At 45.4% G+C, this 27,098-nt stretch overlaps 1 protein-coding gene across 7 annotated transcripts in view; it reads left to right on the forward strand.

Annotated features, from left to right (window-relative positions):
• ARFIP1 (ARF interacting protein 1) overlaps positions 1–27,098 on the forward strand; it is a 441,450-nt gene that overhangs the window by 154,435 nt on the left and 259,917 nt on the right. For all 7 annotated transcript variants that reach the window (XM_085641674.1, XM_085641679.1, XM_085641675.1 and 4 more), the window contains one exon: positions 2,272–2,373. In XM_085641674.1, coding sequence (XP_085497800.1) covers positions 2,272–2,373 — 102 coding nt within the window. The remainder of the gene's footprint in view (positions 1–2,271; positions 2,374–27,098) is intronic.

Here is a 27,098-nt window from a genome sequence, read left to right on the forward strand (position 1 = left end):
CGCGAAAATGCAGAACACATTAATGCGAGCCACAAATTAAAGCAATTATCAGCAATAACAAAAATACTTAGATACAGGCAGTGTTAACATTCAAAGTGACTATAGAAAATAGGGGCACTTCTCTTTGGCTACGTAGCAGCGAAGAAAGAGGATGGGAAGTCAGAGTTGAGGGACTATACCTGGTCCTGCGTGTCCCTGATTGGCTGATGGAAGAGACGGTCTCCATGCTGTACTCTATTGTTTTTTGTTGAAATTCCCAAGGCATAATAGGAATTGCAGTTTTGTTAAAGTGTTCTCAAAATGGCTGCTATATTAAAAGTGAAGAAAGTTGAGCATAATCCTCGCCTCCTGTCCTGACATAGAATAATGTTCATCAGTTGTACCTCACCACCAAAACCTTGCATGCTATCTACCCCGCGATATCAGACAGGTGCCCATGTTGCAGGACCCCCACGGTCGACTTTTGCATATGGTATGGTGCTGCACAGACACTGACCCTAAAACGAGCTACTGGATGGGAGTTTGAAGGTACTTTCCGAGAAGTGTTGGTGGGCCTTCTCCCGGCCCCTGTTAAAAGGAAACTACCTGATCTCCACCTACGGGGCAGGTGGGGAATGAGATGATGTTTCCTGTTCACAACATATCAACACATTGGTTTAAGATGTATGATCTAACTGACTTTTGATGCTGTGAAATTAATAAAACGTTTTAAAAAAAGTAAATGGAAAGCATTTTCCCATTTAAGTTCCTCAGCCAACAGTTACCTTCTTTTAAGAACCTGCAACTAGTCCTCTGCGTTATCTTCAAACTGGATCTCGTGCGACAGCCTTTTTAAATTCGGTTAATTTTCCTGTATACATTTTGAAAAATGAACCATGTTGCTTATAAAGATTCAAAATATTAATTTCAATACTCAGTTTGGAGATACTTCAAAAATGTGACTTTGTTTTTCCTCACTTTTTTAAAATGTTTACTTTTTTTTTACAGTGCTTACAACAAACATTGGCAAAGTCGATAGATTATCACTCATGTTATAAAGGTGAAACCTATTGGCTTTGCTACTGCTTTTCTTGTTATGCTCTGTCTATACTTCAGGTTTACCTGTAATTTGGTAGTTTTTTCTGATCATGCCAATCCTGTTCCCAGAAAACTGTTATAAAAGAGGTGCTAATGCCAATTAGCCTGGGGCTACTTTTAAAAAATGGATAAGTGTAGGTATTTTAGATTAGTGTAGATTTACAGACTTGTTGCATTCACAGAAGTTTTTGACAGTATGTTTGTAAACCTAGGCAAATATTATCCGGGTCCACAACGTGTGCTCCATCAGATTGTACACAAGCAGCACGTCCAGTGTAGCGACCATGTTGACGCATTTTTTTGCCTATGGGCATATCATTTCTTGGAGAGAAATCCCTTCGTCCTACATCCACTTGAGATCTGAATGTGTACCATTCCTTCACAGGAGCGCTTTCTAGAAGTGGAAAAGGACCTTCATTCAAAACGTTTGTGAATAAGCACAAATCTGTGACTTTATGGGTATTTACAGACTTTAATCGTCAAAACCGCCTATGCTGTCCTTGATTTACTGCAAAAGATAACCTGCACACCTGATGAATTATCAACACACCAGTGAAATTGATAAGTAGTGAAATGTCTGCTGACTACGAGTCTGTAAATCAATGTGAGAAAATGTCTGCTCACATACACTTTTTTTTCAGGAAAAGTTTGTGAATTTGGCTCATTTAGTGGGTAATCCTTTAGACAGCCACTGCGGATTTTAAGTCACTTCAATTTTTCACATATTTCATTTGACTGACTTTATTTTATGGAAGTGCAGTGTTGTAGCTGAGTTGTCAACTTCGACAACTGGGGACCTTGGAAACGAGGCCCGAATCCTGCAATTATTTTGTGGCTGAAAATCAAATGACTGTTCACATCTCTTAATCTTTTGTGCCCATGAATATATGTAACATTCAATTATGAATATCTGGAAGGTAATTTTGTAATTCTGTGATGGAACACAAGGTTTGATATATACGGCGTTGTATTGACACCCAGCTGCCTCTATACTGTTTAACATTTCGCTGCTCCTCATTTGGGTTTGAGCCATATAAATACCCATATATACATACTGAGTAGGAGTCTCCACAAAAAACTGTATTTGTGAAAGAAACATTGCAATCTTTGTTTGAATGAAATTCCAAACCCTCCATAAACAAAGTTAATCACATTTTTACTTTGGTATAATTTCGTTGTCCCTCTCTCTTTTAGGAACTTGAAATGTCTGAAGATTCACCAAGAAGCACTGCTGCAGAAATAACTGTAACGAGTAATGGAGAAATAGACGATTCACTTGACCACAATTTCACCAGGGTACGTGAGAAAAGTTATTTTTTTCTTTTCTACCTAGTCACTTGTCAATTTATTTCATTTTATGATGTGAAAAAGCAAGGTTGATACTCCCTGGTGCCTTTCTGTATTGGAAAATCGTCATAATTGTTTTTATTATTATTTTTTCATGATTTTACTACAATTTGCAAGTCCGACTATTGAGTTAAAAAGAACATATCTTTACTTTAAATCAAGTAAAATTACAGTTTTTAGGAACTTGCCCGTTCACCCTAAACAAATATGTTGCTGTGTGGGCAGAAGAAAAAATATAATTCTTCTCAAAGGATTAAAATATGGTAGATACAATATTGTATTTATCGTCTAGCAGATGAGTGTTTAATCTCTAATTTGAGGATCCAAAAGTTTCGACTCCTCTTTATTCTTTTTCCAGCTAGCTGATTTCTCTTTTCTTATTAGAAGTACCTAAATGAGTATTTGAAATGTATTTTTCAAATCGTATCTCTGAGGACAATTGTAAACGTCCTGTCTTTGTTTAAAGTATGTTTCTGTTAAAGACTTCTAGCTGTAGATTCCTCACCTTTTGAATATTCCTCAGGTGGCAGACTGTATCCAGAAACATTTCAGTAGTACCTCTGTGTGCCAGTAGATAGCGCCGTGCAGCTCTGCTCTAATGCCATTCCACTCCAGAAATGTGCAGAGCCTATATAGGCACTACATCTGCACGCTGGCGTCTGTTCCTTTCTTTCCGCTCCATCAGACACAAATCTGGATCTACCTTGTCTCTTTGAGGCCCTTACCTCTGTCTAAAAATGTATTTACAGTGTGCAAGGGTCACGTCACCTCCCAAAAGGACAAGTTTTAAGCCCTGTTGCAAACAGATGTCTGTGACAGTCCTCACTAAATTTGCCTGTGATCGAGCCACAACTAGCCTATGGTGACTGCGCATCGAGGAACTCCAAGGACATACAAGACCGCAAAGTGAAACTCTACATCGCAAAGCTTTGGGTGACTCTGTAACGAGACCGGCCCAAGCCAAAAGTCCGGTCCTGGTCCTGTTTGAGATTCAGAAGTCTCTGGAGTCGCCCCATGGGTTGCCCTTCATCTCCATCCAAAATATAACAAATTAAGCAAGATTCAGCCCCTTCCTGCCACTCACACCCTCCAGAGAATGCATGGATACTGCACCATACGTCTCGATCTCGCTCCTGAAGTTGGTTGACTACAGAGCCGATGTCGCAACTTGTTCTGGCACAACCCAAGTTCCTAGGACCATCCGCTCCTCCCAAGCAGATCGAAGAGTTCTTTGCGGTCATGCTCCGACTCTTTGGATCCCTGTCAACTCCCTCTGGCGCATCTGCAGGCCCCACGTAGCAAAGAGCTCCTCTACCTGGGTTACCATCGGCAGTTTCACCTGTGGTGCCAACTGGACCTTCTGAGCCATAACCGCGTCACCTCTGACTCCAATCCAGGCTCCATCTCTTAAACCATGATCTACTCCATTTCGCAGCATTTCACTGCAGATGCTAACTCCATCAGCTTCAGAAGATGAGGCCCCAATTGTCTTCTCTGATGTCGAGTTGGCGCCGGTTCGACATCGACCAAAGTTGTGCCCGGCCGGCATTGAGGCTCCATTTTCTTTACTTCATTTTTTTTTATAAACAGATTTTTTTTATTAAATGATAATCAGATGATTAGTGACATCATAACAATAATGCTATAATTGCAGTTTGGATCTAGCGTTTGGTTTTACAGTCATATTAATCGCAGGTTGTCGTCCCGCCAGGAGACATTGGCCTTGTGCCAACACAAGGAAACAAGATATCTAGTACAATTATAGGTCTTCGGGCTCGCCGGTTCCAGTTCTATCCTCGCCAGACATACATCAACTCTATATTCAGCTTCACAATCAACCCCAAGCAAATCAACAGAAGGAGATCTCCCAGCCCCCACTCTTCCCCCCCACCTCCCGCCAGGTGACCACCCTCCCCATCCCCCAGGCATGTCGCTTATACATTTAGTTCCCTGCTTATTGACGCTAATCAGCTCTAGAGGGCATCAGGTGTGCTATTCCAGATGTATTTCCCCAGGTGTGGCCCTCTCCCACCAGACAGCTCATCCCACTCCGTGACAACCCGGGTAGCTATCAGGGCCAGCCCGGATATCAAGTGCTCAATTTCCCACAGCTGGGTCCACTCCTTCAAGGGTATGTCGGTGTCGTCCCTCGGCTGTTTCAGTACCTCCACCAATGCCACCCATGCTCTCGCTGGGCCCTCTGCAGCCTGAAGATCCCTTTGCAGTCCGCCCATCTTATAAGCTCCCTGGTCCACCTCCACACGCTAGGGACAGTTTTCGCCTTCCAATGGCTAGTAAGTTCCCTTTTGGCCAATATCAACCCCAGGTCTTTAAATTTGCTGGTGACTTTACTCCTGGCAGTATGAGGGAACCAGTGTAGGAGGCAACACCGCGGTGTCAGCGCTATGTCACGTCTGTCATGTCCCCTAGCCTATCCGTCACCAATCTCCAGAACTCACCCAATAGCGGGCAGTCCCAGAGCATGTGTAAGAACCCCGCGTTTTCCACGTTACATCTTGGGCAGGCAGAAGGGTCCTAAAGTATTCATTGATTTTACCCGGTGTAAGGTAAGCCTGATGGAGAACAAAGAAATGAATCAACTGGAAGCGTGCATTTCTAGCTCTTTCCACCAGTTCCCCCCCATGGTGTCTCATCGATGGCCTCTCCTAAATCTGGCTCCCATTTGAGTCATAGTGCCGCCAGGGGTCGTCGCATCCCCTGCGTGATACGTTGGTATAAGCAAGTGACCGCTTTAATCGTTCCGCCTGCCATCACTATATACTGACAAATCAGGGAGGTCGGTGGTTCCGCCAGCCCCTCTCGCCAATGTTTACGGAGCAGCATGCAAAAGAAAGTCCCCTCGTGGGATGTCAAACCTCTCCAGCAAATCATTAAAAGTAAGCAGGGTGCCATCTTCATAGAGATCTCCTATAGTAGAGATCCCGGCCTCTCCCCATGCTCGTAACCCTTGCCAGTCCCCACCATGGGGTAGTGTTTCACAGATCATCAGCGGGATCTCAGGCACAGGGGATTCTCGTCTGTGCCCGCCCGCAGGACCGATTCCAACAGCGACGCACCACCCGCACATCCGAGGGAGCCACCCCATCCTTCCAAGGGAGGCACAATAACACGCGGGACAGGAGCCGCAAACTCTGGTCCGAACTCCCAGGATCCTCCGCATTCCGTAGTCGTCCCACCATCCATTGTGTGATCCACTGCAACTGGGCTGCATGATAGTAAGCCTCGAAGTCCGGTACCGCAAAGCCCCCCTCTACCCTGGGTCTCATCATGGTGGCGAGCACCAACCTCCGTCTCCCGGTGCCCCACAAAAACCCCGTGATCAGCATGTTGAGTTGGGCAAAAAGTCTGTGCGGGATCCAGAGCGGCAACGATCCAAAAAAGTAAAGCAGTCGAGGTAGCGTGACCATTTTTTAACAGTGCCACCCTGCCCGCCACTGACAGCGGGAGGGTCCCCCAGAACTCCAAATTACTTTTGGTGCTCCGTATCGCTCGCCCTATGTTGCCTTCTAGTAGGTCAGCAGGGTCGTGATATATTTTAATGCCCAAATAAGTCAGGCACCTGTTTTCCCACACCACCCCCTCTGTTGCTAGTGGTCCAACCCTCTCCACCATAACAGGAAAAAGGCACGTCTTAGCCCAATTCACCTTAAGTTCTGCAGCTCTTCCCAGTCTGTCTAGCAAGACTTTGGCTCCCCGCAAGGCATCTCCAGAGTTAGCTAAAAGCATCAGGAGATCATCCGCATACAGAGCTATAAATTGGATCTGTCCCAGCACTTCCAATCCCTGATAATGGCGGCCCGATCTAGCATGCACAGCCAAAGGCTCCAACGCCAGCGCAAACAAGAGGGTGACAGCGAGCATCCTTGTCTTGTTCCCCTGCCCACGTCACAGGCCTCTGAGATCAGTCTGCCCGTCCTAACTCTAGCAGTGGAATTCCTATACAGGAGTGCCATCCAGGCTACAAAACAGTCTCCCAGCCCAAACACTCTCATGACTCGGAAAAGATACGGACACTCGAGGCTGTCAAAAGCCTTCTCAATATCGATCGGTAAAATGCACGCCTCCGCTTTGTTGTACGTGGACGCATCCAATATTTGTAGTAATTACATATATTCATTGCTGTATTCCGGGATGGAATAAAGCCTGCTTGGTCCACATGCACAAGTATCATCATATGGGCCTTAGTCGGATCGCCAGTATGCGACTCAGTACCGCCGGTACGCAGTACGGTCCCAAGCTGGTTTGACTGGTTTTAAAAGCGGGATGATCACCGCCTCCCTCGTCAAAGCAGGCAGAGTGCCATTGTGCTTTGCTCTATTATAAAGGGCCCCCAAACGAGGAGCCAAGAGATCCACATAGGTCCCTGGCGTTTTATTTCTGGCCATATGTTTGATGGCACTATGTACTTCTCCAATTTCGACTGCCCTGCTTAGGACCTCTGCAGCGTCCTCATCAATCTGAGGAATCTCTACATCCTCTAGGAACCCTACCCCTTCTAGCACTGTTGGGTCTAGTTTACTCTGGTATAAGGCAGTATAGTATTCCAGAAACTGGAGATTAATAATCTGCTGGCTGTAGTAGACCTCAGTTCCAGGATCGCCATCCCTCTGTGTGCCGGTTTGGCCAGCCAAGCCACCAACGCTCCAGATTTATCTCTCTCTGCATGAGCCCGAGCTGTAAAGGCCCGATAGTCGAAGCACCGCAGCTTTTCCACCTGTGTCGCCAGCGCCTCCCTGGCCGCAAAGAGATCAGCCTGTTTGTCTACCCGTTCCGGTCTAACTTTCTCTACCTCTCGAATGCGCTGTTCCGCGCTCTGTACTTTCCGCAGTAGGACCTTCCGCACCCCCACCACTTCTCCAATACAATCGCCTCTAAAAACGGTCTTGAAGGCATCCCATTCAACAAGTGGGCTCGTTGCTGTGTTGGCATTAGTGAGGAAATAATCCTCAATAGCAGTACTGATCGTGGCTCGGAACACCTGATCCTCCAGCACCTCCGGTCTTAGCCGCCAGCTAGGTATTGTGGGCCTAATCTTTACCCAATTCAAGGACACCAGCAGGAGGTTGTGATAGGAAATTGTCCTAGTCAAGTATTCATTTAGTGTGATCCCCCCATGAACGTCCGGAGAGCACAGGATAGAGTCTAATCGGACGTGTAACTCTTGTCAGGCAGAGAAGTAGGAATAGTCCCTCTCCCCCAGGTGTTGAGCTCGCCAAGTGTCTGTTAGCCCCCAGTGGTCCTGCCATGTTCACCGAGCATCAGCAATTCTATGTGTGGGAGTGTCGGGGAGCGGTGGGTGAGACCAGTCTAAACTGACCTCAGTAACACTGTTAAAATCCCCCCTAATAGTACTGACCCAGTTAACATCGATGCTAGTGTCTGTGAAAGGTGCACTAAAAATGCAGGTTGTTCTACATTAGGGGCATATATACTCCCTATCACTATATCCCGTCCGTCCAATCATCCGGAAACCACTACAAATCTGCCCTCTGGGTCTATTATTTGTCTGACACATGGAAAAGGGACCCCCGCCCGCACCCAAACCAGAGCCCCCCTGGCAAAAGCAGAGTAAGTAGTGTAAAACACTTGCCCTCTTTATCGACGCTGTAATGCGGCCCCCTCCTGCTGTGATAAGTGGGTTTCCTGCAACAGTGCAATCTTCATCCTTCTCCTAACCAAATATGTGTGTATTGTGTCTCCTGGTCATGGTGTGCATCCCCCTAACATTCCAAGAGATACATTTTATACCTATGGCGGGTCCCATTGGGCGAGCTGCAGTCTGTTTCGAACTAATTCCCCCCTAGCGACATGCCTGGCCCCAAACCAAAGCCCCTTAACCAGTGAATTCCCCTACTCCACTTCCCGAGGACAGGTAAAAACAAACCATTTCCCATCCAAACTAATACACGCAAAAAATTATCCATAAGAAGCGGGGTGTAAGGTGACACACTGGACCCAAAGCCCACCCAGGCCCCCCTCCACTCCCTTAATTCAGATAGTGGCTCCAACGTCTCTGCCAGTGTCCCCAAGGTGCCACCATTAAATGCCGGCCGTAGTAAGTGTCATCCCCCAGTAGCAAACAATCTTTGTTCATACAACCTGTCGTGTGAGGCTCGTATTATTCCGTCTGCAGTTTGAGGGGTAATGTTTGGGAGTTCGACATCTGAGTCCTCTTGAACGCTACTCAACTGTGATCTGTCTGATCTATCCATATCTTGCTCAGTGCCCGTTCTGTTCGGGCTCTTGTCTCCATGTCTCATCTCCGCCACCGCTTTCACAGCCTTAGCTCGCTCCAGTCGTCGCCCGCTCGGCGAGGGGGCCCTAGGCAGAGGGGTATTTGACTCCCGCCTGGGCGATCCCATCGTTGAGGTATTCGGCCCGTCGTTCCTTTGGGACTCCAGCCAGTCCCATGCGTCCCGTGGAGTAACAAAGAAGTGTCTTTCTGCATTATCAGACACCCGGAGGCGTGCTGGGAACAGCATAGCATAGGGGAGCTGTAGCTGGCGTAATTTTCACTTGACTGTTAGGAAGGAAGCTCGCTGGCGCTGTACTTCCCTGGTGAAATCTGGGAAGATCATCACTTTACTGTTTCCAATTTGCAGGTCCCGTTGCTCCCATGCCCTTTACAGAATGTGGTCTCGATCTCTATAGTGGAGCAGCCTCGCCACCAGTGGGCGGGGAGGGGCTCCAGGTTTGGGCGGCCTGGCCGGGACTCTGTGGGCACGATCCAAGTGCATAGAAGGGGGAGAGGCTCTCCGGGGCCACCTCCATCTTCAGCCATTTCTCCAGGAACTGGACAGCATCGTCCCCCTCTTCCTGCTCCGGAACCCCCACTATACGTAGGTTTTCTACGTGGGCGCCCTTCACTGCCTTCCGCCCTTGGTTCCAACACCTTGACATAGGTTTCAACTATTTTCAGAGCGCGCTGAAGCGTAGAAACCGCCTCCGGAACTTCTTTCATGTTGTTCTCATTGAGGGCCACCTTCTCTTTAAGTTTACGGTGGTCATCTTTAAGTAAGGTGAGGTCCGCCCCTTCTGAGTCTATTTTTGACTCTAGCGCTGTTCTTGATTATGTAATGGCCTTCATGATGTCGGCTAGGGTAGGGTGTCCAGGATTAGTCTCTGTTCGCCTCTCTAGCACATCGTCGTCCTCCGTGTGGTGCTCCTCTTCCTCCACTCGCAGGGCCTCAACCCCCTCCGCCTGGACGTTCTCTCCATCTTGAGTCCCGCAACGATGGGTTCTGGGATAATTGAGAGCGGCCGCAGGGTGATAAGTACCAAGGCCCACTTCACTCGTGAGACTCCCAGCCAGCAATGTAGAAGGTCCAGGTGTGAGGCACACTTCTCATCAGCCAGCAGACCCTTTGAGGATCTTCGCTCCCCGTTCTGCGACTCCTCGATGTATTTTACAGCACCACAGTGGTTAGTTCACAGTGCGGGATAACACTTCAGAGCAGGGAACCTCTGGCAGACTCTTCACCTCACCAGCCCTGTCCCATGGGGTCGTCGCCACTCCGCCGTTCATGGCAAATCCCAGCTGCGCAATCGTCTAGAAGGCCCCAGCCTCAGCACGCTCTCACAACCAACGGCACCCCATTACCGCTAGTATTGGAGTCTCAGGCTCAGGGCGCGAGTCTCAGGAGCCGGCCGAGTTCCCCAGTCAGCGCTCCTCGTCGCGCCTATTTGGGTCGTCGTCTCTAAAGACCAGGGCTCTCTGTCACCTCACGGGGCTGCCATCTTGGGAGTGCAAGTCGGCTCCAGGCAATCTCCGCAATTGTTGCTCCCCAGGTCCCCCCCCCCTCCGGGTTGCTGTGTCTGTGGTGTATTTTTGCCACGTGGTGTGATTCAGCCTTCCGGTCTGTGACTCGGAGCCAAGGCGCAGTTCTCTCGCCGTTCCAGCCGAAGAGGGTCTCCATTCTAATAACCGGCCGCCATCTTAGCCAAGCCACGCTCGAAGCCCGGTCCGGGCAATTAACTGGCTTTTTCCTCCCATCGCCGGCACCGATACCCCCCCGGCAGCGGTCCTGCGTAGTCACCAGGCTTTCCCCGTGTGGATAAGCGGCATGGGGCCACGTCAGCACTTCAGGATCTTTGTTAATGGAGAGGGGCCACGGAAGGAGCTCAGAGATCCACTTCCTCTCACATCGGTGTCAAGCCACACCCCTCTATTTTCTTTACTTCATCTGCCTCCATGACAACAGCATGCCTTGCATTTGCTGTTAGGTACGACTTCAGATAACAATTAGAATGCGGCCGATGAGACTGGCCAACCTTATCACTAGGATATTTGGTATGACTACCTTCGGGAGGCTAGTGGCCCTGATACTTCTCCCAACAACAGACCCCTCTCAACCCCTGGCCCTGCCACAGAGGAGACTGCTTACTTGCTCTATGGTTATGCATACTGCACAATGATCACCGCCCGGCACCGGGCAACCCTGCATTTTTATCGTGGCATCCTTCACCTGAAGACTTGGTGGTGCAGGCGCCTGCAAGCAAAACCAATACCAAATGGAAATGTTTGGGAAGAGTCTTTTTATCTTCCAGCTTGACTCTTAGGTCAGTGAAGGCCAGCTGCCTGCTGGGGTGCTGTTTGCATGCTCTTTGGGGCTCGGTGGCTCAAGTCTTTCAGTGTGTTCCTGATGATCTTAGACTGCTCCTTACCCAGGCCATTCAGTATGGTCGTGACATAGCCAGGTTCAGAATTCATTGTAGCCAAGACGCCACCAATTCCTTTGGGTGAACCATTGGCACCAGTGTCTACACTTGCCACTATGCTTGGCTGTGAGCCACCAGTTTTTTTAGTCAATGTCCAGACACCACTCATGCACCTGCCTTTTGGCAGGACTGGCCTTTTTGGGGACAAGGCAGTTTTTGCCCTTGAGTGGTTCTAGGAGTGCAGGGCTACTTCATGCTCCCTTTGCTTATTGACCCCACCTCACAAGCCGAATGAACCCCTACTATTCCTTTTGTGGCTTTGGCAGAGGGATCCCTTACTGTCAGTGTTAGACTTGTCAGCCATACAGTGGTCTTCCACCAAAAGGTTTGCCTTGCTCCTCCCTTTTTGCTGATCTCATTTTTGTTGGCTGTAGGACTCTGTGCACTTTACCATTGTTGGCAAGTGCTAAAGTGAGTATGCTCATTCTCTAAAACATGGTAACATTGGCTTACTCCCAATTGGCATATTTAATTTTCTTATAAGTCCCTAGTAAAGTGGTACTACATGTACCAAGGGCCTGTAAATTACATGCTACTAGTGGACCTGCAGCACTCATCATGCCACCCAGTTAAGTAGCTCTTTAAACATGTCTAAGGCATACCTTTGCAGCCTGAGTGCGCACTTTTAAAACTCCATTTCAGCCTGGCAAAATAAACCTTTTGCCAGGCCTTAACCTCCAGTTTTATTACATATAAGTTATCCCCAGGCAAGGCCCTAAGCAGCTCATATGGCGGGGTGCAGTGTATTTAAAAATGTGGTTATGTACTTTTAAAGTTTTTACCTGTCCTGGTAGTGAAACTCTTAAATTCTTTTTTCACTACTGCAAGGCATACCTCTCCTATAGGATAACTTTGGGCTACCTTATTACATTTTAGTAAGTGATAATGATCAATTGGGAGCAGGTAGAAATGTCTAGTTTGGTGTCTAAAGAATTGTTGGTTAAAACAATCTTTAATGGTAAGGTCGAACTTCAAGTCACAATTCTGAAAACGCCACTTTTAAAAATTTGGCATTTGCTGGTTTCAAACATTTGGTACCTGCAGCTTTATCCTGGGTCACATGACTATGTGTAGCTGGCAGTTGGTCTTTGTGTATTATTCCCAGACAGTGAGACAAAGGGTAATAGGTGTTGGCAGGATGGGCCGTCTCTGAGTTGATACAGGGAGGGGCTGTCACCTACCACACTTGCACATCACAAAGGCTTTGTCTGCGCACCCTCACAAAGGGTTTGACACTAGTCTTGTATGCCCCCAGGCAAGCTGGTCCAGGGCAGAGAGGCAGTAAATTCCAGACACCTCTTTAGGGGAAGGATTCTAGAAGCTTCTCCAACTCCAACGTGGGCACCAGGTATAAGTAGTGAACCCTCAGACCCGTCACTTCAGTACACCTCTGGACCTGTCGAAGACTCCGACGGCCTGCTATGCTACTCTTCTGCAAGTAGAACTGCTACTCTGCTGCTTTGCTCCCTGAGTGAAAATGACTGGATCTGCGTCTTGAAACCAGTACCACAAGAGTGACTCCAAGGGCTAGTTTGCTGGCCTCCTTATCAGAGCCTCGGGGACAGAAAAGTTGCAACCAGCTTAAACCCATCACCTGGACTCTGTCTGCTGTGAGTCGTGCCCTCAAATGGTGCCACCCCAGTCCTGGATCCTTGGAAGAGGGGCTGAAAATGCTCTGCCAGCCGAGCTGCGATCCTATGGGTAGAACTGACACAATGCATCTCTTCACACCACCGCATCGGAACAGCTGCTGCGCAACGCATCATTGATGCGTAACTTTGCATCGCAGCCCTGCAGCTCCTAAAAACTGCCACTGCACGATGCATCCTGGAAGCAGGACTTCACAGCGCAGCCTCGTAGCTCATCGGAACCGCCGCTGCGCAATGCAGCTTCCACGCGGGATCTTGCAACGCTCTGCAGCGAGGATTTAAGGTACTTTGTTCAGTGGGCATAACTTGGTCCCTGTACTCGTCCCATGCTCCATCGCGTTAGCCTGAACTTGTGTCTTTGATCTGGTCCGGCGTGACCAGATAACCACAGTTGGTGCTTTGTGCTTTTTTGCACTATTTTGATTTAAATCTTTAAAATTGCATATCTCTGGTTTTACTAATTGGATGTTTGTCGTTTTGGTCTCAAATATTTTATTAAATTTTACTCTAATTTTCTAAATAGGCGTGGCATTTTTATTGCGCTGTGTTTTCACTTCATTACTGCTTGAAGTACTGCATAAATATTTTACACATTGCCTCTAAGTTAAGCCTTACTGCTTTTGTGCCAAGCTACCAGAGAAATGAACAGAGGTTAATTTGGGATTTGCTTGTGACTTCACCTTAACAAGGATTGTGGTTGCTGCTTTAGTAGGATTTCACCCCCTCAACCAATAACCTAATTTCTTATGTGTTTGCTGTGAAGGGTTTTGGAAAACAGGATATAATGGCGCTCAGGCAGGTGAACGGTAGAATATAGTAAGAAAATTGAAGAACAATGGCTTCACGGTGCAAACAGGTCAGGGGAAGACCCAAAACCCCTGTGTAAGGTGTGGGCAAAAACTCATGCCAAAATAGTGTAAAGACAGGTCCTGTGCACACGTTTTATGATAAATAAGACCTTCACAGTATAGTAAAATGGTTCAACACTTGTTGTTCTGTGAATGATGTTTTTAATTCAAGATGAGTTCATCAATACAAAGAGTGCCAGCCGACACGTGTTTCGTCATCAGGTAAAACCTGTGACTTTTCAGGGCTGGGAACAATAGAATGACAAAATTGAAATTTGCGACAAGGAAAAAAGTGACATGAAAACAATAAGCACGGTGAGGCGAAAGTAAGTTACACATCAATGATTAACCATGAAAAAAACATAAACGCAAGTTATAACGGTGATGAAGATCCTGACAGAAGAGAGCAAAGGAGAAAAGACCAAGGTGTTTTGAGGGAATGGGGTGTAAGGTTCACAGATAAAGAAAAAGTAATTAGTCAGGAGTTTGTGACATAGTGACATGGCACTACAGTGCAGTCCACAGACACCTACTCAGAAAATATGGTGGGTCTGTGACAAAAAAAACAACCAAAATTGGTTGTCTCGCAAAGTGAGGGGATAAAACAAAAGTAGATCGACCTGGAGGGTCATAAGGGGAGTTAAAAAGAGAACATTGATCAACCTTAAAGTCAAAATAATTTGAAAAGCGTAATTAGAAAAACAAAGTAAAAGGACGAAAAGGACAACGTATAATATAAAAGTGAAAGTGAAACAATAGTGCCATGATTAAACAGAGCACAATGGCGCGCATAACATGTTAATCGAGGAGAGCCATGAGTCAAAGAAATTATTAAGGCGTTACGATTCAAACAACACAAGAGAAATGGTATGCTGCATAAGGTGATAAGAAAAAATTTGAAAAACATGGAAAGGCTGAAAACATAACACAAGCCGGACGAAGTGCCACGGGAGAGGTGAGAGCGAAGAGTGTAATTGGAGCATGCAATTGAAAATTGTATTTTTGTATTTTTAAGTATTCTAGCCACGATAGCCATAAAATTCTCTGCACAATAAGTAACTGCCGCAACCGGCAGGACGAATAGAAATTAGTTTTTAATTAAAAGTTGTGTACAAACGAGCTGGATAATTTCGCTTCATACCCTTATTGAAATGTCAGTTCATTGTTGAAGAAAGTGTTTTATGAGTTCTTATTGCAGGAAAATGCAGCTGAATACATGAAGTGAAAATGCACATTTACAGATGTCCGCATTAGTATGAGAAGCTTTGTTCAACAAAGTATTCATGGTGCCTCATATTGTTACTAAATGGCAACCAAAGTTTTTAACTGCATGAGAAACAATGTTTATTGACCAAGATAAATGGAACATTATCGACTGTATTTGACCCATGTAAAAGCAGAATCGTTATTTAAATGTTTTTGAGATTTCTTTTTACATATTAGTTTCTGGTGGCTCAAGTATAACTCACAGGTGAATGTACATATAATTCTGCAGTGTTCTAGCTATATTTTGTTGGTTATTTACAGCAGGCAGACACTTGACCTTCTCAGCTAAGACCTTCCATGCCATTAGATGTGGGAGCATCGCTAAGCATGGAGACCGGAACAAGGCTCATGAAAATCATTAACTAATGTATTGAGAGAATTTTTAAAGCCCTCATCTCCCCTATTTGGAAGCTAAACTTGTTTTTTAACTTCCTTGGGAAAATAACCAAAACGTTTATCAGCCTGTAACTTGTTATGCACATCTCCATTACCATTAAATTTATTGTTGATGAATAAAAATGAGGGTCATTTTATCGGCCTGAGAAGGATCAAAGATTGAGTTGAACCTGCCTGTCTTCAAACCTGTACCCATCAAGATATACAAATCTACTGTGGATGCACTCATCCCAAGAGCTATGTTACAGCATTTTAGCTATTGCAATCTTGCCCGTTTTTATTCCTTTTGTAGGAACTACTGCTTTTGTAGATTTTTGTGACACGGAGTTTTCCTTCTAATTTTATCTTCCTCTGGAGATCTTTACTCGGATGCTTTTTAGGCCTTTGTTTCGTTCTAAAAGTCTTTTAGGGTTTTTTCAAGCAGACTCTCAAACTCTAAATGTTGTTGAATGCTTTTATGCTGCTAAGATCCTTGAATTTATTCAGCAGGTGTCAAGCATAAATGTCATATGGTGTAATTAATATGTTGACTGTTTTCTTTTCGTGTGCATGATATGATATATCTATAGTGGAGTTTCCAAGCATTTTGGATATACTTGGTTAGGAAATCTACTTTCTTGAATTTATCCCTTTTTCACGTCTTGTAATTCTAAAGCCTGGGTTACTCGAGTGTGGCTACCTCTGTTGTTTTCTCCTACGGATGGGTATTTTTCTTTTAAGATAAATGCGTCTGTTACTTTGAAGGTTTCTTGACTGATCATCTTAAAATTCCAAACGAGCTTCCAGTTTCTTAGCTTCGGAAGCGGTGCGGAATTCTATTCTATTTTTTTATTCTATTGTTAAACCTAGCAAGCGTGTACACTTTTTTTATACTGGAATGAATGTCAATAATGAAAGCTTTGCTCACAGCATTTCTTTATAGTGCTCAGCCAAATAGCAAAGGTTTTGCATTAATATCTACAGTGCTAAGGATGTTCTGTTGATATGTTCAGCACTACATCTGTAGTGCTAAGGATGTCACCCTCTGCACTGGAATAGAAAATGTTTCTGTTCTTTAAATCAGAAGCATTTTCTTTTTGAAAATTAAAGTCTGATTGAAAGGAAAGTGCTTCCAATTACTAGGGCGCTTGGCTCAGCCATAAGTGAGGTGTCGGTTTTATAAGGCAAAATGTGAAAACACTGGGTAGTAGGAATTTTGCGAATCCCTGCAGATCTTTCACTCACAGAAATGTGAGGAAGTTGCTTGATTTTAGCCAGTGTTTTAAGTTTGCAGCGTATTGTGGTAAGAAAAAAATAGTAGGATTCATGCAAGTCACAATTTTCAGAAATGTTTTTGAAATTGGTAGGTTTTCCTGTGTAGCGACCAGGTCATCTGCATTGTTAAAGACGATCAGTTTATCAGATCCTTTATTTACTGTTAAGCTCATTATCTTAGTTCCTGGGTACCTACATTAGCTTCCTTAGAATTAAACATTAAAGTATAATGTACTCCTCCACACACCAGAGATCATGTATATAAAATTAGTCCATGCTTCCACAGTGCAGTCCTCTGTCAAAATGAAACAGTGAGCCTTCTGCCAAAAACACCGGAAAAAATGTATGGGCCAGTTAAGTGGCTGAGTATCCGAAAGGTACCATCCATCGCATTAAAGAAAACGGACACTTTCATGGATCTGAATACTGTTGCAAATGCACACAGCAACTAAAAGACTGAACTTCTCGCACTTTATTTAACCAGTTTATGCACTTGGAATCTCAAGTGGCTTTAAGTGCAGTATAAAAATCTATCTGATTGAGACTTCTGGCCACAGATTGCTTACCTTAGAATTGTCCCCAGACTTTGGACTTGACCCGGAATTTTTTAGTAAAGAGTACCCCTGTGCACCGGCAGATGGCATTGTTTGGGTCCCTGTGGCGTTGTCCCCTCTGGAAGCGACGTGCGCTGCGCCTATATAGGCACCATCCTAGCACACCAACAGTTTTTTTCACATCAGTCAGTGCAGATCCGTAGAAGAGCTACCCTCAGTCACTTTTTGACTGACCTTTTGTTGAAGAGTTTTTGAGACATTGTCTCCTGGCGTAGCAGGATGTACGAAAGGAAAGCCAATTTTAAACCCTGTGGAGCCTGTCACTCACAGATGTCAGTGACGGATCCACACCTCATCTGCGTCTTTTGTCTCAATTGCGACTGTGATGCCAAGACCTCCGTCGATTTGTTGCGCCATCATCCCAAGGCCTTGAGGGAAAGGTCCCTCAAGCTCCTTGCCAATCATCGTGTGATGCTGTGACAGTGTTGACCCTGGTCGAGAGCAAGGGCCCGGGATCAGTTGTAAAGTCAGCGATCTAAATTGCAGTTGACGTCGTCCGGGCGTTCTGGTAAGTCTCACAAGAAAAAGAACAAGAAGTCGTTGAGGGGTTCTTTGACTTCGCCTGGTGTGTTGAAGTCATCTGACGAGACGAGGGAATGTCTGCATTCTGGCTTTCTGCCAGCGGGCTTGCCCATGGCACTAGTCAGACCCATTGGACCCATAGTATGATTCGGACTGAACCAGGTTAAGCCAGCTTGACCATCCCCAGAGCCGCTCCCTTTGCTGACTGATTTGGATTGACACCGGCAGTGCCACACCCATTCTTCTCCCAGACTCTGACACTAAGCTGAATGAGTGTCGTCTGACTCCAGCGCCAACTGGAGTCTTCCCTTATAGGCCGGAGCCTGAGCCCTATTCGTATGGGCTAGAATGTTGGGAAGATTTGGAGTGGCCACTGGAACTTTATGAATACCAGCCCCTAGAGCTCAATGAGGACAAGTGATGTGAGGCTTTGGCGGTTGCCAGTGGACTGGACACCTCTCAAGATACTGGCATGATCTCTCCTCCTACCTTGGCCATGGAGGAGGGAGCCTTATTTGCAATGGTGCTAAGAAGGACAGCCGTGGTCCTGAATCTTATGGTGCCCTCTGCAGCAGTCAAGACAAATGTCTTTACTGAGGTGCTTCAACATAGTCACCACATTTGAACTGCTTCTCCCATTTTACGGAGCCCTCATGAACGTTCTCCTTGGGGCCTGGTCCAAGCCCTGCATAGGGGCTTCTATGAATAGAACAATAGCCCGCCACCATCACACTACCCCAGGGGACCCCAACTTCCTCACTCAGCACCCCACCGCGGAGAGCTGAATGGTCCAAGCCTCCACGTCCAAACTAAGGCTTGGCGCATTACCTGCAACTTCACCGGACAAGCAATCCAAGATGCTGGATACCTTAGGCAAGATATTTTTTTCCCGCCTTTCTGGCACTGCGGTCGTTGCACACCACGTGACACTTGGGCCAATACTCCCACTCACTCTGAAACTCGATTGTGCAGGTGCTGCCTAGGGTCTTGGATGAGGCCTGAGCCATACTCTCCCAAGCTATTGCTGACTGGAGGGACATAGCCAAGGTCACTGTGACCTGGGTTTGACCGACTCACAGGGCAGAGCAGTTTCTCAGTCGGCCCTTAGGCGCCACGCCTGGTTGATCACCACTGGCTTTTCAGGGGATGTTCAGGACTCACCCATGGACATGCATTTTGATGGCGCCCGTCTCTTTGAAGACAAGGCAGACTCAGCGCTAAAGGTCTTCAAGGACAGCAGAGCCACGGCCGTGTCCTTGGGCCTTTCCATGGCCCCTCACCCACCCCAGTCTGCCTTTCGCTCATTTTGTGAACATTGAAGGGGCTACTAGCCATGTCTTTGCCTGCCCAGCCACCACGGCGCATAAGCTTCCCAGCCCCTGTGTGGCCAAGTATGTGGCACTTACAAGCCTCATGCGTCCAGAAGCCAGAGGTTAGGCAGTCTACCACTCCACCGGCAGCCACTGCTTCCATTCCTTTTTAGTTTGTCCTCCGAACATCATTGATACCCAGTGGGAGGCAGGATATGTCATCACCTGCACCACTGGGTTCTCCAGATTGCCTAAGAGGCTACTCCCTCCCCTTGGTCTACACCTCCACCCATGCCACCTTCTTGCGACAGGCTGACGGAGGACTACATTTCCTTACTCTGCCAGGAAGTGGTGGTCCTCTTGGCCAAAGGAATCATAGAGAGGATGCCGGCATTGGAAGTAGGTTGTGGTTGCTATTCTCGCTACTTTCTGTTGTCCAATAAGGACGGAGGCCTTAGTCCTATCCTAGACCTGCACCTTTTCAAATTCTTCCTGAAGATGGAGGATTTCAAAATGCTCACACTTGCTGTAGTCCTGTCTGCCCTGGACCCGGGAGACTGGATGGTAACGTAGGACTTGCAGGGCGCCTACTTACACAACCGCGTCCTACCTGCGGTTCATGGTAGGTCACAAGCACATTCAGTTCACCGCATTCCCCTTTGGCCTTACCAGCAGCCCTCGTGTGTTCACCAAGGTGACGGTGGTGGTTGCAGCTTATTTGTGGAAATCAGGAGTGTGGGTCTTCCCCAATGACTGGGTGTTGGCTCGCCCCAGGCAGTTGTCTACCATGGCCGGACTGCGGAAGACCTCTTGCACTTGTTGGGGTTCAATATCAATGTGCCGAAGTCACACCTGACCCCATCTCAAATGCTCCTTTCATCATGGCTGATATGAACATGGTGCAGTTTTGGGATTATCCTCCCGAACGGCGAGTCCAGGGTATTCAGGATACAGATGTTTCAGCCTTTAGCCTCTATCCTGGATTTCAGTGAGAATTGCCTCTTGCTTCATTCTCACTGGCATATGTGAACTCTGCAGTGGGACTTGAGGTTTCAGTGGGCGCACCATCAGAGCAATCTCTGACTTGATCCATATCTCTCAGGGCACTGCAAAAGATCTGTAGTGGTGGTTAATGAACAATGATTGAATCGGTGGCAGAACCTTTTACCTTCCCCAACTAGACTTGACAGAAGTGTCACTCTTGAGCTGGAGCAGCAACCTGAGAGAGGTAGAGATCAGAGGTGCCTGGTCTTCGGCAGAATCCAGACTTCACATCAACCTGTTGGAGCTCTGAGCAATCTGACTGGCATTGAAAACCTTTCTGCCCTCCATCAAGGGAAGGCTAGTGCAGGTGTTCCCAGACAACATCACTGCCATGTGGTACTTCAACATACAGGGTGGGCTTGTATACCCTTTCTCAAGAGGCCCTATGTCTCTCAACAAGACTGGAAAGTTAAAACCAGAATTTTCCCTCTGTGCTTATATACTCTCATTAGAGTCTCTTAGTTTAATCTTGGGGGAACATTGATGCATCAGATGGTAATTGGCTTGAGTGAGGAGTAAATGGCCAAGTGTGCAAAAGGAGTTCCAGAGGGAAAATTCTGGTTTTAACTTTCAAGTTACATAGGAGCTCTGTCCCTCTGGATTTGTAGAGCCCCTCTCCTTGTTTTCCAGGTCTCAACAAGACTGGAACATCAGGGGATTTTTCTGGTGGTTTAACACCAGGCGGACTCTCTGAAGGACAAGGCTACTAAAGTCAGTTGAAGATGCCTTGCGGGTCACAAATGCCGTTTCCATCTGGCAGTGGTGCAAGGTCTTTTTCAGCAGTTGGTAGAGCCTTTGTTAGATCTGTTCACCACCACTGAGAAAGTGCAATGTCATCGCTTCTGTGTGTTGGAGTTTCCAAGGCATCTCTCACTCGGAGACACTTTTCGTCTTGAGTGGCACACCGGCCTCCTGTACGCCTTTTCGCCCATACCACTCCTGCTTAGAGTTCTCAAGAAGATCAGGAACCACCGGGCCCAAGGAGCGTTTGGTATCCTGATCTTTTGATCATGGCCATCAGTCCTCCGATCAGGCTGCCTCTTCTGGAGGATCTTCTGTCGCAGCAGCAGGTGAGTGTTCTCCACCCAGTTTGTACTGTAACAAACTGGGTGGGGTTTTGGACCTTTTCCCCAGAGGCCCAATGTCTCTGGACATGGCTGGAGCATCAGGGGATTTTCCTGGTGGTTCAACACCAGGCGGACTCTTTGAACTCCCTCCTTAATGCATGTAGCGTTAGCGGTTACAGTTGACTGCTTTCGACCTTCCGCCTGAAGTCTGCAATGTTAGCTTGGCAGCCCAGCATACCTCCACCAAGATGGTATATGCTGGCTGTTGGAACAAGTTTGTGGAATGGTGTACATCCAAACCGGTTGACCCCTTCTCTGCACCCCTTTTGAAAGTTCTTTTGTTTATCCTTACCTTGGCCCAGCAGGACTCTGCTTTGGGCACATTGAAGGGTTATTTGTCTGCCATTTCTGCTTTCCCACTTCAAAGTCCCTGTTGTGAATAGGTACCTTAAAGGTTTGTAACACTTATTTCGTCCAGATCCCTTCATTATGTCTCAATAGAACCTTAACTTGGTTCTTACCTTCCTGATGTGTGCTCCTTTTTGAGCCGCTACATAACTGCCCCTTTATGCTTTTCACCATCGAGATGGCCTTTCTGGTGACAATTATGTCTACCTGGAGGGTTCGTGATCTACAGGCATTGTGATCTCAGCCTCCATATGTATCCTTCTTCCCAGACAAACTTGAAGAAGGTTGTAAACCCATTTAATGTAGGCCAATCAATCACCTTGCCTACTTTTTATGCTTCACCTCATCACTAAGGAAGAGGAGAATCACCACTGGCTGGACCCAAAAAGAGCGGCGTTCTACCTTTACCGCACAAAACTGGTCCGGGCACTCTTCCCTCCAAGGTGTACGTCTGGGCGGCCGCGCACACTGTAGTTTGTCACTGCTTAAAGGGTAGACTGGAGCGCGCATTACAAAGGAGAAACGTCAAGAAACAACAATAAGCGAGACTACTTGAACTTGAAAAACAATAATTGGCATCTGTATATGGGATGATTTCAGTCACATTTAGCAAGGCTTGTATTTTTGCTCTACTTTCTTGGCTATAAAAGTTAAAGTATCAACATTTTGGAAAAGGCTGCTCCAGGATTCCTTCCTGTATGCACAGAGGTCTGTCAAAATTTGCTGCTGCCTATCGACTTTTTTTTATTTATTTTTTAAAGTTGAGTTGGCTCTGTGGAGGTGTTGCAAACAGCCCTTGGTTGATAGTAGGTGTAGAGGGCTCTTCATTCACAGAAGAGCATGAGAAGCTGAACATGCACTCAAGAGGTGTCTGCAGAGAGATGCCTTGGTAGGGGACGAGCTGCAGTAAAGTAGGAAAGGAGCATGTTGACTTTAATGAAACTCCTTCTTGGATCTTCTGTTGGGTTGCCAATATTGAATTATTACATGAGCTGCAACACACCCTCTGTGGAACTTTACCTAATATTGCCTTTTGAAAAAAAGAGTTCAAATAATAACAATGAAAATGTAATTTTAATTTATTCAATTTATTTTAAAAGATTTAACTGTTCTTTCACTCGCTCAGCCCAGAAGAGGTAGCACACTTCCTTGGTAAGTTTCATCTGAACACACATCTCAGAATAGTGTGCACAAAGACACTGTATTGCCGGACACCCCTAAAATTTAGAGGGAACATTTGTTCAGGGTGGACGATCAACTCTTAATGGGATATGTTGGGCCCAAAAATAGAAAAGGCCGCGCGGAAGTGATCCATCTCCCGATGGATCATGCTCTTCATTAAGATCTGCTATGCATTGGCCAAGGAGCAACCCATAGAGGGTTTGCGTGCTTATTCAACCAGGACAATGGGTGTTACCTCTATGTTAGCATGCCAAATTCTGGTCCTGGAAATCTGCCAGACAGGAACCTGGACCTCGCTGCATTTGTTTACTAAGCAGTACTGCCTGGCCAGTCAAGCCCGTCGATACAGGCATTTTGCCCATTGGGTCTTGCAGGACTTTCTAGTATAAACCAAGTCTGCAGAACACTTCCAGAGAGGTATTGCTTGGTATCTATTTCAAGGTAAGGAATCTGCGGCTAGAAGTCTCCATCAGATGACCAAGTTACTTACCTTTCGTAAAGACTCTTATCTAGCAGCAGATTCCTTACCGACAGAAACACACCCTCCCTGCTCTGCGAACGGATTTATAGAGATAGGGCGGCCCCTTTCAGGGCTCTAGTTCCACACAAAAGTGCTTAGTGTTCTTTGTGGCTCTGCGCTTCTGGCGAGGAAAGTCACAAAAAGAAAATGGCTGTATAAGGACTGCACACGTCACTTCCTGTGCGGACGATGCCCAAGACGTCATTAGAAGCCGAACTACGTGACCCAGCGGCGCACAGAGGGTACTGATAACAAAATTTCAGATCTAATCTGACGCCTGGGGATAATTCTATGGTAAGGAATATGTGGCTACAATAATCTCTTCCAAATAAGGCTTTACCAAAGGTAAGTAAATTGTTCATTAGGGTAACCTCAATTTACACATACTCCGTGATTTTCGAAGGCTTCCCCCCCCCATTTCAACGGCGGCTGTGGCAAGCATGATTCCCCACATGATAAAATGGCAAAGCTTTCAAAATAATGGGTACACAGAAAAGCATGTCTAACAAGTATTGAAATACAATAAACAGTGGCAAAGGGAACTAACAAAAAGATGACATTTATTTTTCACTAATGTTTGATGATACAAGGGGAGGTTCTGTGTTTAATAAGACACTTGGTCCAATGACTTATTAACTAACAAATCACTGACAGCAATTTTGGCATATGGCCAGTTGTTACTTAACATGTTTGTAGGAGACACCCTATATAGGATGATTGTGTGAAAAATATATGCATGAGTATTTGTTGTTTTACGGTTAGTCACTTTTCTTGATGAACCTTTTTAGCTGCAGCGGCAATGCTTTAGCTTGTATTTATTATTCCACTTGCTCTTCATTTTTGTATAGCAGTGGTATGTGAGTGTATTGTTTTCATGGGTGAATGCACCCATTTCAGAGACTTTGTCAATATCTGCGTAGCATGAAAGCCCTGCCAAACAAGTAGGATCTGCCTTCTGAGGTTAATACCAGTGAAATAAGATGTTAAACGTCCGTTTTGTAATTCTCCAAAAATGAATGTGGTGGTACAGCATACATACTAGTTACTAAATTGTTAGTTTTAAAATGTTACATCAAACAGTATCTTAATATATTTGCGTGCCTAATACAGAGTACAATTCTGTTGTCTACATCTTCAATTTCTTTTATCCTTTCTTATTTGGTGTTTTATAATGCACCACTTGTGAAAAGCTTGGAGAATATATATATATTCACTGAAAAAACCATAGGTTTCACACACGTTATAGTTAGGAATTAGTATTTAAAAAACCTTGCAAATTCACTGAAAAAACCATAGGTTTCACACATGTTATAGTTGGCTGGAAATTTCACTCGTAAAAAACCAATGAAATTCCCCCGTTATAGTTAGTTCAGCTAACTATAACTCGCGCGCCCGCAATCCACTGCTGATGACATCACATATTACATCACTCATGACATGGTCAGTGTTGTGTCCAAATAATTATTCCAAAGGCCACACTTACCACTGGCCCGCAATGTTAAATAAAATAAGGAGCAGTTGGCAACGTGGAAGGTTCAAACGTTTATTAGCCACGACAGAACTCTATATAGAGGAGCCTCGTCGATCCTCACCCATCAGGTGCGCCGAGGAAGACTGCTGGCTCCTTGACAGTAACACACTTTTATACATTATCAGTACAGCATACAAAACCTTATATGTGGAAAAGTACCAGTTAGTCCTGGCGCTCCTAATGAGCTCATGCCTATATCTAGTTTCGGTTACACATACAAAGGGTTACTATCTTTACAGAGAAGGTCGAAAGGGTGACTCCCTTCTCGTCCCAGGTCTAGAGGAATTTGCTTGATACTCCCTTTTAGCAGATGTGACCTTGCTTCTCAGCAACTCAGCCTGTCTCCTAATAAATGCATGAAAAGGGGAAGCAGATGGTGTGCGGAAGAGACCATGTGATTCCCAAGCGAAAGAGCCGCAATCCAAGATGGAGGCGGTTCAGTTCTCGGCCCTTTTTGTCGTGCTAAACATAACGGGGATTTCGAACCTTTGAATACACCATAACTAATCATACTATCATTAGATATACTGCGCTAATCATACCATAGTGACTTGAATACCTCATCAGTGACATCACTCATGACATCACTGATGACATCTCAAATGACATCACTGATGACATCACTGATGACATCATCCATTGAGTATGTGTTTCTGAACAATTTTAATATGTTTAATATATATGGGGAAAGGCCTGTTGAAGAATGAGTGGGTGTACAAGTGTGTAAATGGATGATTTTCTGTGGTGCGTAACCGACTCTAAGTGAGTCATTAAATGTATCTTACTGCAGACTAGTGACTAAACTGTGTAAATGTTTGTATGTGTCTGTATGTTGGTGTATAAGTGGCGGCATGGTTTTGTGAATACCTTTATAAGTGTCTATATGAGTTATTGATTGCTTGTCTCAGTATCTGTATGGGTTCCTGAGTGTTTGTGTGGGTAGGGTGTGTGTGACTCTATGCATAGATGTGTGAGTGGGTGATTCTATGGGTGCATGGTTTTAAGAGTGCATCTGTGATGGACTGTATGGTTGAGTGAGTGTATGTATGGGTGTGTTAGGGATTGAATGTATATCTCAGTGGTACATTTGTGACTAACTACATATGTGAAAGGCAGTATATATGCGTGTAAGAGTATATAAGTGGGTAGATGTGAGAGAGTGTGATTGTGAGAGTGACTGTATGAATGAGTGTGTGCTTGTATCAATGATTCTATAAGAGCGTAAGAATGTGATACTATTTTTATGAGTAAGTGAACTTGAGTGTGTATAACCGCATAGGTGAGTAAATGGGAGTATAATTATTTGCATGACTGAGTAGGTGTGAGAGTACCTCTATGGATGATTGGTAGTGTGTGAGTGTCTATATAGGTGTATAAATGCATATGATAGTTTTGTATGGAGCGACTGTAAGTATGAGTGACTGTACAGGTGAATGAGTGGACGTGTATGTAGACCTAAGAGTTAATAAGTGGGTATGTAGTTATTGGTATTGCAGTATGTATGGTTTTGAGAATGGAACTCTGAAATTTTGAGTCGGTGTATTAAAGGTTATATTAGGGTGTGAGAAGATGTGGTAATTTAACACACGGATGACATCATCAGTGATGTCATCAGTGATGTCATCAGTGATGTCATTTGAGATGTCATCAGTGATGTCATCAGTGATGTCACTGACCATGTCATGAGTGATGTAATATGTGACATCATCAGCAGTGGATTGCAGGCGCGCGAGTTATAGTTAGCTGAACTAACTATAACGGGGGAATTTCATTGGTTTTTTACGAGTGAAATGTCCAGCTAACTATAACATGTGTGAAACCTATGGTTTTTTCAGTGAATTTGCAAGGTTTTTTAAATGCTAATTCCGAACTATAACGTGTGTGAAACCTATGGTTTTTTCAGTGAATTTGCAAGGTTTTTTAAATGCGAATTCCTAACTATAACGTGTGTGAAACCTATGGTTTTTTTAGTGAATTTGCAAGGTTTTTAAAATGCTAATTCCTAACTATAACGTGTGTGAAACCTATGGTTCTTCAAGTGAATTTGCAAGGTTTTTTAAATGGTAATTTATGAATGTACTATTATATTTTTTAAATATTTATTTTACAATAAGCTACCTATATATATATAGTTATTGAGGGACACTTTAACTAGAAGTCATTTTATACGTACAGTCCCTAGACCATTTGGGGAGGCACCACATGGTTTCTACCCTTGTGATAGATGTAAATCATGTAGGAACAGCAAGAAGGTCCTGTCATATGAAGTTACGGGAACCAAAAAGCCAAGGTGGGTTAGAAAGTTCTTAACTTGTAGCACCCCA

The sequence above is a fragment of the Triturus cristatus genome, chromosome 2_2 (genome assembly GCF_964204655.1).
Source record: "Triturus cristatus chromosome 2_2, aTriCri1.1, whole genome shotgun sequence".
NCBI classification, from domain to species: Eukaryota; Metazoa; Chordata; class Amphibia; order Caudata; family Salamandridae; genus Triturus; species Triturus cristatus.